General features: G+C 64.3%; 2 protein-coding genes across 3 annotated transcripts; both read left to right on the top strand.

Annotated features, from left to right (window-relative positions):
* The first annotated feature begins 3,043 nt into the window (after positions 1 to 3,043).
* On the top strand, positions 3,044 to 10,292 carry FKBP1A (FKBP prolyl isomerase 1A). Of its 2 annotated transcripts, none has more exons than XM_065691847.1 (5): positions 3,044 to 3,160; positions 3,303 to 3,350; positions 7,863 to 7,975; positions 8,573 to 8,721; positions 9,340 to 10,292. In XM_065691847.1, the coding sequence occupies exons 1-4, from the start codon at positions 3,124 to 3,126 to the stop codon at positions 8,699 to 8,701; spliced, it is 327 nt and encodes a 108-aa protein (XP_065547919.1). In that variant the 5' UTR covers positions 3,044 to 3,123; the 3' UTR covers positions 8,702 to 8,721; positions 9,340 to 10,292. The 2 variants fall into 2 exon arrangements, with proteins under 2 accessions (XP_065547919.1, XP_065547918.1); XM_065691846.1 differs by having other exon boundaries at positions 3,047 to 3,160; positions 9,343 to 10,292.
* Positions 3,627 to 7,856, top strand: LOC136020584 (transcription initiation factor TFIID subunit 4-like). Its single transcript, XM_065691803.1, has 2 exons — positions 3,627 to 7,573; positions 7,665 to 7,856. Exon 1 carries the CDS (start codon positions 3,756 to 3,758, stop codon positions 5,022 to 5,024), a length of 1,269 nt encoding a protein of 422 aa, XP_065547875.1. The 5' UTR covers positions 3,627 to 3,755; the 3' UTR covers positions 5,025 to 7,573; positions 7,665 to 7,856.
* Positions 10,293 to 11,018: the final 726 nt, after the last annotated feature.

Genomic DNA, 11,018 nt, shown 5'->3' with positions numbered 1-11,018 from the left:
TCCTTGCGCTTACACTGCCCTTTCACAGGGAAAGGGTGAGAATTTCTTTGACCAAGGGTGCAGTTCAAGCCAGCAGTGGTTTAAAGCATGTGCTGAAGCACTGGTGCCTGGCAGGAGGGTGTTGGAAACCAGCTCTGTCCATCTGCCTGTGCTGGGTTACCTGAATCACCTCCGGGAAACTGGGAGCTTCCAAGTAGGAATGGGCTGCACTGCCCCAGTCATGCAGCTGGGCAGGATTGTGGCATCTTCTCCTGCTTCCTGCAGCTTGGGAGGTTATGGCACAAGTGCCAAATGAACGTCACTCATCTGGGACAGGCCAAGGGGAATGGCTTTAACCTGCCCGAGGGGAGACTGAGCTGAGCTCTTAGGCAGAAGCTCTTCCCTGGGAGGGTGCTGAGGTGCTGGCACAGGGTGCCCAGAGAAGCTGTGGCTGCCCCATCCCTGGCAGTGCTCAAGGCCAGGTTGGACACAGGGGCTTGGAGCAAGCTGCTCCAGTGGAAGGGGTCCCTGCCCGTGGCAGGGGTTGGAGCTGGAGGAGCTTTAAGGTCCCTTCAACCCAAACCTGGCTGCGATTCAAGCTGGTTTCACACCGCAGCCCAGAGCTGCTCTCCCACAGCAGCCTCTCGCAAGCGCTGCTCAGCACCCCCACATCTCTCCTGGCAACAGGGAGGAGGTAGCAGGGGGAAGAGGAGAATCAGCCACCCCGTAGCTGTCAGCTGGAGCCGAGTCCGCCCCGCACCGAGGCACAGCGGGAGCGTGGTTATTTTTAGGGCTGGGGCTGTGCGTGCCCGTGGGCTGCCCCTGCAGCTCCCAGCCCGGTGCCCACCGCCACCATCCCAGCAAAGCAGCCCCAGCCGTGCACAGGATTCATGGGAAGCCTCGGGTCCTGCAGCACAACTTTGGGTCAGTGGGGGAGATGCTTTAGAGCTGCGGCAGGGCCCCCGCAGCCGCGCCACAGCAGCTCCAGTTCAGAGCCATTTCTCGGGCACACAAAGAGCCTCCGGACTGGTTTCCCCCTCTGGTTTTTCCTCCTGCTGTTGGCTTGGTTTCTGTTGGGTGCAGGGTGCTCTGTGGCATCGCCTGCCGAAGCCCATGCTGAGGCACTGGGAGGCCCTGCCCACTGCCACCGCCGCGCTTTCAGCCTTGGGTGCTGCTGGATTTAAGAGCAAGCGAACGCCTTTGAGCACTGGGGAAATGTTCTGATTGTTGAGAGTATAAAATCCTGCAGAAAGCGTGGATTACAGAACCATGGGATGGGCTGGGGTAGGAAAGACCTTTAAGATCACGGAGTCCAACTGTTAACGCTGCCCTGCCAAGGCCACCACTAGCCCAGGTCCCCAAGTGCCACATCTACGTCTTTTGAATACCATCAGGGCCGGTGCCTGCAGCCCTGCCCTGGGCAGCCTGTCCCAATGCCTGAGCACCCTCTGGGGCAGGAATTGTTCCTCAGCTCCATTCAAACCTGCCCTGGTGCCGCTTGAGGCCGGTTCCTCTTGTCCCATCCCTTGTTCCTTGGGAGCAGAGCCCAGCCCCTCCTGGCTCCATCCTCCTGTCAGGCACTTGTAGGGAGCGATCAAGTCCCCCCAAACCTTCTCCATCTGAACCCCCCAGGTCCCTCAGCCGCTCCCCATCACCGCTGTGCTCCAAGCCCTGCACCAGCTCCGTTGCCCTCCTCTGCTCCACGCAAAGTCAGGGACCACAGGCCCCATCTGTGTGATGCTCCGGCATCAAGCTAGGGAGGGCACCCTTGGTATTCCAGCACTTAAAAGAAGCGAGCAAGGGCCGGAAGCCATTAAAACCTGCTCCATCCCATCAGGTGCTATTTTAAGCCTGCTCCCCTCGTGCCCCACTTTACCGCACTTGCTGGGAAGAGCAGCTTCTTACGAGCCTCTCGGCTGTCCTTGGAAGGTCTCTGTTCCCTTGCGGGCGCCGCAGTTCAGCTCTTGAAGTGAGGAACTGGGACGCTTTGAGGCACAAATCCTGCCCGGAGCAGGTCTTCATTGGAGCAGGGAAGAAAAGAGCCACTGCCACCAGCAGAGAATCCTTTCGGAGGGGTTGGGCAGCCCTGCTGAGCCTGCCCGGGACCGCGGGGCCGGTGCTGACCTTTGCCTGCGTGCTGAGGAGCAGCATGGATGTAGAACATGGAACCGCTTAGGTTGGGAAAGGCCTTGAAGCTCATGGAGTGCAATTGTTAACCCAGCACTGCCAAGGGCACCACCGACCCACGGTGCTGAGCACATCTGCACGGCCTTTGTATCCCTGCAGGGACGGGGACCCCAGCACTGCCTGGGCAGCCCGTTCCAGTGCCCATTCCAGTGCCCGTTCCAGTGCCCGTTCCAGTGCCCGTTCCAGTGCCTGTTCCAATGCCCGTTCCAGTGCCCGTTCCAGTGCCCATTCCAGTGCCTATTCCAGTGCCCGTTCCAGTGCCCGTTCCAGCGCCCGTTCCAGCACCGGTTCCAACACCAGAGCACCAGTTTGGTGCAGGAATGTTCCTCATCTTCAATCTAAGCGTTCCCTGGTGCAGGCTGCGGCTGACACCAGAACTAACCCAAGGCGCTGACATTCACGGCTGTAAATGCCGCCCCGGCTACAGCAGCACGCCAAGAGGTGGTGATTTCAGCGGTCCAGTGCAGCTTGGGAAGGACACGGAGCCATGGAACGGGTTTGGTTGAGGGGACCTTAAAGCTCCTCCAGCCCCAACCCCTGCCGCGGGCAGGGACCCCTTCCACTGGAGCAGCTTGCTCCAAGCCCCTGTGTCCAACCTGGCCTTGAGCACTGCCAGGGATGGGGCAGCCACAGCTTCTCTGGGCACCCTGTGCCAGCGCCTCAGCACCCTCACAGCGAGGAACACGCGGTTTAACCGGTAACACCGGCGGGCCCCGGGGTCCCTCAGAGCAGGGCCGCGTTGCCCCGGCAACCGCGCGGTGCCAAGATGGCGGCCGGGGCCGGGCAGGAAGGAGGCTGAGGGATGGTGGAGGGAGGGGGGGAAGATGGCGGCGGGCGGGGGCGGGCTCTATGGCGGCGCGGGGCCGAGGCTGCGCACACGTGGCCCCTCCTCCCTCGGGCTGCGGGCGCTGCGGGTGCGGGAGCGGCACCGGCACCGGCAGCGGCACCGGCACCGGCATGGGTGTGCATGTGGAGACCATCGCCCCCGGCGACGGTGAGCCGCGGCCCGCGCCCCCCATCCACCGTCCCCATCCACCCGCTTTACCCCCTCTCCTTTCCCCGTTCCCCGCCGGCCCGGTCCCGGTGCGGGTCCCGGTGCGGGTCCCGGTGCGCTGACGGTGCGTGTCTCCCCGCAGGGCGGACGTTCCCCAAGCGCGGCCAGACCTGCGTGGTTCACTACACGGGTGAGTGCCGCCCGCCGAGGGGCCCGCAGGGCGGGGCGGCCCCGACGGCCCCAACGGCCCCGGCGAACGGGAGGGGAGGGTCCGGTTGCCCCGGCCCTGTCCGGTGCCCGCGGGGTCTGCGCCCCGCTCCTCGGCCCCGGCAGCTGCGGGGACCGCGGGCCCGGCCCATGCGGGAGCCGCGGTTGGGCCCCGGCGCTGCCCGGGGGAAGCGGGAGGGTCCCGGCCCGCCCCGCGGGGCTTTACCGGGGGTGCAGGAGGGGATCGGGGCTCTGGGTGTGCCCGGGGGGGCCTGGCTGTGCCCTGGGGCCGTGCGGGGTCCCCGTGGGCGCCGCCGCTTCCCCCCCGTGTCCAGCCCTGGTTTTGGGGGCGCACCGGGAAGCGGCCCCGGGGGGGGGGGGGGGGGAAATGGGGACCCCCGGGCGGGCAGGGCCGGTGCCCCGCGGGTCCCGGGGCGCTACGGGCCATGGGGCGGTGGAGCCCAGGGCCCCCACGCTGTGGCAGCCCCCGGGAGCCTCGGGCTCTGGAGTGGGGTCCCCGTTTTTATCGGGGTGCAGCCCCCTCCCCTGCGGCATCCTCGGTGCCCGTTCTCCCTTGTGGGGTGCGAGCCGGGTGCCCGTGGGGCAGGCGCAGACCCACAGCGCAGCCGGGGCTGGGCTCGGGGTGTGTGGGATGCCGGTGCCATGGGGAGCCCCGGTGTGGGTAGCGCGGGGCGGTGGTTGGGTGGTGGGTAAAGCCCTGCGAGCCAGGGAGGGGCACGCTCCACAGTGCCCTCCATCAGCCTGCAGCCAGCTTGAGGGGAACGAAACCAACCTTGGGACCCCAAAAACCACTTTGGGGGTCACCCCAGGGGTCTCCTCTCCTCCTCGCCCCCCCTTTGACCAGCTCTGGTGGCCGGCGGTGGCTGCTGTGCTCTGGCTAACAACGAATCGATGCATTTCAGGCTGTTTCTGGCAAGAACCCGTTCCCCTTCCCACCCTGCGCTCACCCCCAGCGGGGTCTGAGGGCGCCCGTCTCTGCCGAGCAGGACCCAGGCACCCAGGGGTGCTCGGTGGGCACCGAGCCCATCGCCCCCTCCCCTGCCTGCCCCCGGCCTTCCCGTCCCGCTGTCAGGAAGCGGCGGAAGCGGCTGGGTCTGCCCCGGCCGCCCCGTTTCCTCCGCCGGTGGAAGAACAAAGAGAGCCTGGCAGGCACTCAAGTGGCTCCCGGTGGGCCAGCGCTGCCGCCTGCCAGCCCTGCTGCTCCCAGCGCCATCGCTCCCCTCCCGCCGTGCATGGCCCCCCCGCCCCGGCGGAGCTGCTCGCGGTGGGTGCCCACGTCCCGGTGCTTGGGGCAGAGCTCGCTCCGCACGGACCCTCCCCAGCAGCGGCGCCGAGCTCCCGCGCGTGGGAGCAGCTCCCGGTTTCCTTTCCTCCGGTTGTTTGCTGTTATTGTCTCCTTTTGTCCTTTCCCCCCCTCCCGGTTCCCTCTGCAGGCAGCAGGAATCAAGCCCCTTCAGGCCCTGATGCCGTTTGCGTTGCTGCACGTTGCGGCTCCTGCAGCCCTGTGAGAGGCCAGAGCGGGGCTTGGATCTCAGGGAATGTTAGAGCTGCCTCTGGTTCTCCAGCCCCATTGCGGTGCTCATTGATCCCGGAGCAGCATCAGGTGCTGTTCTGCGAGGCTCCTTCCAGAGCCTGATGTCAGCTCCATCCCTGACTGCCCTTTGCTCCCATGTAGAAACCTGCCGGCACTGGGGAGATCCAGCCCATGGTGTGCTGAGAGGGGTGCACAGCCAGTCAGCTCCCCCTGTGATGGGTTATGGATGTGCACTCATGCCCTTAAAAACCATGGTTTGGGGTTCAAAAGTGGTGACCAGGGATGAAGAGCGTAGGGAGCTGCTTTGATCAGCCATCCGGCCCCATTGGGAGCAGCCATTTCATCCCCGAGGTGAGGGATGGACACACAGATAGTCCTGATGCAGGAAGGCAGCGCCGGGGAGCAGAGCATCCTCTGAGCAGATTGCTCACGCTGGGATTGTGGAAGTGGGATCAGATCCATTCCTTCGGTCCCAACTCCCTGCTCGAGGTTGCTGCAATGGCCTTTGATGTGAAATCAGCCACAGCGAGCTCTGAAAGAAGCTAAATCAAGGGTAAAGTTCCCCCATGAGTTTGGGAGCGGGCTGATGGGCAGTGGGATGCGGGTTGGGGAGCAGCGGCCCTGACCCCCGCTGTGGGTCTGGCTGCCGGGGCCGTGGATGCGGTGCCCCACGGCGCTGCTGGGGGAGGCTGGGGCGTTGCAGCCAGCACCTCCCGGCTGCTGCCTGCCAAGTGTGGCAGAGACCTGGCAGGGCCCCGCTGCCGGCGCGGCTGAGCTGGGGCTGCTCTGCAGAGCCCCCGGCTGCAGGGCTCCTCCGTGCTCCTCCTCGGTGTGCTGCAGTCCGGCTGAGGCCTCCAAGGGGGTCCAGCGGTGGGAGCTGGCGCTGGTGGGTCCCTGTAACCCATTGCCATGGGCTTTGCCCTTCTCATGGGGCTGGGGGTGCCAAGCAAAGAGCCCTGCCAGGGGCTGCGATGTGCCAGGGGCTTTCTGCTGCTCCTGCTGCTTTGCCAGAGGATGCTTTGCTTTGTAATAGTGTTAAGATCCTGTTATCTGCTCGCTCGGGGATGGCAGGGAGGAGGAAATGGTTGCTCGTACTTGTCCAGGGCTGGAGAAATCTCCCAGGAGCCTCACGGGCAGAGGAGGCACCTGAGCCGAGGATGCTGTCTCATCGGAGCCTCTTTGTTTTCCTCGCTGGTGTGATGGGGGAGCGTAGCAGCCCCGTGCTGGGCAGCAGGGACAAGCTCCTCTGTGTGACCTTTGCCATCCGGGGCTGGGGACAGCGAGTGATCAATATCCCTGTGCTGCTGCAGCCGGCTCAGCCCATTAATCCCCCCTTTCCTGGAGCCGGGGAGCTCCCTGCAGAATGCTCCCCGAGGGTGGATTTGCCCCACACGCGCCCCTGTTTGCTGGGACAAGCAGCGGGGCTGTGCTGCGTGGCGCTGGGGCTTAGCTCGGTGGGTGCTCAGGGGAAGGGTGCAGGCAGGAGCTGTGCCCGGCTCATTGCGGTGCCCCAGGGCTCGGAGCTGAGCTCGGGGTCAGCCCGGGCCGTGGCCGAGCGGCGCTGCCGGTGCCAGCAGCGGGGCCTGTCCCGTGTCCCGCTGCCAGCGGCCCCGCGGCGCAGGAGCAGAGCCAGGGGACGGCAGCGGGGAGCGGTGCCAGGCGGAGCCGGGAGCAGGTTCAGCCACAAGAGCTTTATCCTGGCGGGAGGAACGAGGAAGCTCCGGGCTCCCTTCTCCGAGGTCCCGCTCGAAGGCCCGGACGGGGGAGGTTTTGCTTCCTGCGACACGAAAAGCTTAATTCTGGGGGAAAGGGGAGCTGCATCTTCCCGCGGCCCAGCTTTGGTGCTCATTGCCCTGCAAAGGTGATGCCTTTGCCCCATTCCCTTCTTCGCACCAGTGCCTCCCATCACCGTGGCTTTGTGCCATCGTGGCGCGAGCCGGGGCCGATGTGCCCCATCCCATCTTCTGCCCAGCTGCGTTTTCTCTCGCCCGTGGTGAAGGGAAGTCGCTGTGCCCCGCGTGCCGCTGGGTGAGGTTGGTTGTTCAAGACTATAGGATGGCTTCCAGCTGGGAAAACAGGTTTGGGGGCTGTTTTGGGACGTGAAGGAGTGAGAAGCATTTGGAGGAGGGTTTACTATTGCTCGTGCCGCACTGGGCGCTGTCTGTGTTAGTGCGGAGCTGTAGCTGCCTTATAGGAGCAGCGGTTCCGCTGGCCGGTGGAGCTTCTGCTCCTATGAGGCAGCTCTGGCTCCAAGATTCCCCAAGAAGGTCAGGCAGGGAGCAAGGGAGGGGAGGAAATTCCTCCTTTGCTCGTGCTGGGGAGTTATATTTAGCCCTGGGGATATCAGCCCTCACCACGCAGCGTGTGCAGGGGGATGTCCCGGGCAGCGCTTGCTGCTGCCTCTCCCTGTTGTCATTCCTGGGTTTGGGAGTGATTTGGCTGAGGATGAGCAGGGCACAGCTGGGCACGGGCAGGGCTGGAGGCTGGTGCCAGCTGGGATGGAGCCCCGGAGCCCTGGCTCGTGCTTTGGGTACCTGAAGATGGAAGCCTGGCTGAGGAGTGGGAGACGTGTTCGCTGGTGGGATTGGAGGTGCCGGGCCTGATCCTGCTGCCTGCTAAATGGCTCACAGTGGTGCTGCAAGGGGAGGAAGGTATCTTCCCCCCGCTTCCGTCCTCTCCCCTCATCTGTGCTCGATCCCAGCCCAGAGGAGCAGCCGGGAGCAATCCTGCCCTGCCCCACAGGATGCCCTGTGGGTGCTGGTGGGGTTTCCCCTCCGGGCTGCCCCATGGAGGTGTTTCCCAAAGGAAAAGGAGTCTGAGCTACGGAACATCTTTGACTCAGGCCCATGTGAGCTCTCTCGGTGACTGTCGCCTGCTGAGGCTGCCAGCTCACAGCCTGCGTCCCCGTGTCCCCATCGTCTCCCTCCTTCTCGCTCCCAGGTATGCTGGAGGACGGCAAGAAGTTCGATTCCTCCCGCGACAGGAACAAGCCGTTCAAGTTCGTGATGGGCAAGCAGGAGGTGATCCGAGGCTGGGAGGAAGGCGTCGCTCAGGTGCCCGCTGCGTCCCTGTGTGCGCGCTGCGCCCGCGGCGCGGGCAGGGACCGCTGCGTGCGGCTCCTCTCCTCTCCCATCCGTTCCTTCCCTTTATCCCCCCGTGCTTGCCGCCCGCCGCCCCCTCGGCGCCGGGGCTGTGGAGGTCCCCTTCTGCGTTGCCTCCTGGCACGCGGCAGGAGCCGAGCAGGGGCCGGGCCCGGCAACACCTACGGCGCGGCGGTGACTCAGCGCTGACATTTCCCCACGGAGGCAAGCGCGCGGCAGGAGCCAGAGCCCGGGCTGCGGAGCCCACGCAGAGGGAGGGCTCTGGGCATGGATTCGGCTCCTGCGTGGCTGCAGCCAGCTCTGTGCCGCCGGGGACGCGCGCAGGGGTGCTGGGGGCTCTCGGGGATGTCCTGGCTGGTGCCGTCGCTGTGTGAAAGACACGGAATCATGGATGGGTTGGGTTGAAGGGGCCTTAAAGCTCCTCCAGCTCCAAGCCCTGCCACAGGCAGGGACCCCTTCCGCTGGAGCAGCTTGCTCCAAGGCCCATCCAACCCATCACTCACTCACTGTGCCCATCTCCTGACGTCCCTGTTTCTTCCCTTGCCCCAGATGAGCGTCGGTCAGCGGGCAAAGATGACCATCTCCCCAGATTACGCCTACGGCTCCACCGGGCACCCAGGGATCATCCCACCCAACGCCACTCTAATTTTTGACGTGGAGCTCATGAAGTTGGAATGACCCCAGCACCCTGTCCTCGGGTAAGGGGGGGTGCCCCAGTGTGGCCTGGGGGTGACTCAGGGCCCCCATCTTTTCTCTTGGGCTGCGGTGATGGGATAGAGCTGGTGGGATGAGAAGCAGAGGGGCAGGTACAAGCTGCCCTCAGGAGGTTGCTGAGCTGGGGGTCACTGTGGTGGCACGAGCAGTTCCAGCCTGACAGAGCAGGTTAATGCCGTGGAGGTGGTGCAGTGCTGGTTGACCAGGCCTTGGGTTCCTTGGGTTGTGTTGCTGCGCTTCTGGGCTCGACTCCCTTGTGCTTCTCTTGCTGCTGCTGTGTGGGTCCTGTGGTGCGGGCAGGATGGGGGTCTGTGGGTCCTGCAGTGTGGGCAGGATGGGGCTGTGCTCCGGGGTCTGTGGGTCCTGCAGTGTGGGCAGGATGGGGCTGTGCTCCGGGGTCTGTGGGTCCTGCAGTGTGGGCAGGATGGGGCTGTGCTCTAGGGTCCGGGGCCCTGCAGTGTGGGCAGGATGGGGTCTGTGGGTCCTGCAGTGTGGGCAGGATGGGGCCCTGTTCCTTGCCTTCTCCTCAGATCTCTCGGGGCACTTTGGGGTGGCAGCTCCATCCCCAGAGCCTGCTCCTGAGCTGCCCTCCTCTCTCCCAGCAGGTTTGGCACATGGAGGAATCCAGAATCTCAGCTTCAAGACGAGTGCACATGACTTTGTACGGAGCTTTTCCTGAGAGCCCACTACACGTTGTATAACCTTACACCTTGATTGAATGCCTTTGGTCACTAAGCTTTGCGTCTGACTCTTCCTCCTTGTATCGTGTTTTTATGTCTTTTTAAACTATACGCCGTAAACCTCAACTCTTTTTTGGGTCAAGTTCTTCATCTTTTTGTTCCAGGTGTAGCCCACGTTTTACCGGTAGCACGCAGATGGGCTGCCCTTAGCTAGGAGTCATTTGAACCACGGGAAACCCGGTAGATCCTCATTGTGGTGCAGATCTCATGGTGGTTTCAAACCAGAAATTGCTGCTGCTGCTGCTGCAAAAGCCATAGCAGAGGGGAGGCTGTCGAGGCCGAATGGATGCGGAGAGCAAAGCAGTGCTGGGATATGGTGTGTTAGGTCCCTTGCCTGGACCCGGGGCAGCGAGGGCCAGGAGAGGACACCGTGGGGATGCTCTGCTCACTCGGCCATCCCGCGGTGACCCTTCCTCCTGCGCCTCAGCCCGCTTTCAGATTGGGTTTCCATCATTGCTCCTCCACACCCTGAACGTTCAGAGCTTACATTGAGCTTAAAGGAGAGCAGCAAAGGGAAGGTGCTGCCTGCAGGGGAGGTGGGGGGGAGTCAGCTCGGCCGCCCCCAACCCTCTGGGGGTGCCCCTGGGGAGGAAGCAGCAGCCCCGGTCGTGCCCGCTCCGAGCACACCGGGGCCGTTCTCCGCCTGATGCTGGTCATCGCCGCTTGCCTGCTCCCATCCGATGCGAAGCTTCCTGCTGCTCCCCGCCTGCCCCTGCCTAGTGATGTGCTCAGAGACGCTCCCGCTCCCTCCTCCACCGCGTAAAGGTCCCCACTTTTATTCTTGCAATAAAAACGCTTTATGCTGGCTTTTCTCAGCGCCGTGTCCTGCACGTTCTTCCCTCGCCTTTCTCTGTCGCTCAGCGCAGTGGGAGCCGGGAGCGCGGGGTGCTGGGGGTGCTGGTCCGTGCCAGGCTCATGAGATGCTGGGGGTGCTGGGCTGGGCTCGTGGGTGCTGGGGGTGCTGGGCTAGGGCTCATGGCAGGTTCCTGAGGTGCTGGGCTGGGCTCATGGGTGCTGTGGATGCTGTACTAGGGCTCATGGCAGGTTCCTGGGGTGCTGGGGGTGCCATGCCGGGATCACAGGATGCTGGGGGTGCTGGGCTGGGCTCATGGGTGCTGTGGGTGCCATCCCAGGGTTCCATGCCAGGCTTATGGGGTGCGGTACATGTACGAGGGCTCCATGGTGGGGTCATGGTGCTGTGGGTGCCGTGCTGGGCTCACCCAGTGCCATAGCAGCAGGAAGGGCTGTGCCTCGGGCCGTGCTGGATGGCTTTGGTGTGAGGCTCCGGTGCTTGGCCCTGGGAGCACCAAGCGGTGCCCAGGGCTCACTGGGCTCAATGGGGAGGTGATGGAGGCCTCTTGGAATCTGAATCATCGATTGCCTCGCCATAACCCATCCACGCAGCCTCTCGCCCTCGCAGCTGTGACTCAGCCTGGGCCGGAGCATGGAGTGTGGATGATGATGCTCCAGGGTCCCTCCAGCTCCGCAGCAGCACATGGCTCCAGCCCCATGCATTCGGTTTGGTCCTTTTGGGGGGGCTG

The sequence above is a fragment of the Lathamus discolor genome, chromosome 11 (genome assembly GCF_037157495.1).
Source record: "Lathamus discolor isolate bLatDis1 chromosome 11, bLatDis1.hap1, whole genome shotgun sequence".
Lineage (NCBI taxonomy): Eukaryota > Metazoa > Chordata > Aves > Psittaciformes > Psittacidae > Lathamus > Lathamus discolor.
Note: the sequence above shows the minus strand (reverse complement) of the source record. Positions and strands in the feature narration are given on the sequence as shown.

Bases quoted from the DNA above. Each gene is read 5' to 3' on its own strand.
- FKBP1A (XM_065691847.1), top strand. From the start codon at position 3,124: ATGGGTGTGCATGTGGAGACCATCGCCCCCGGCGACG. The intron at 3,161-3,302 runs GTGAGCCGCGGC...GTCTCCCCGCAG, and splicing joins GACCATCGCCCCCGGCGACG to GGCGGACGTTCCCCAAGCGC. The intron at 7,976-8,572 runs GTGCCCGCTGCG...CCCTTGCCCCAG, and splicing joins GGGAGGAAGGCGTCGCTCAG to ATGAGCGTCGGTCAGCGGGC.
- LOC136020584 (XM_065691803.1), top strand. From the start codon at position 3,756: ATGGGGACCCCCGGGCGGGCAGGGCCGGTGCCCCGCGGGTCCCGGGGC.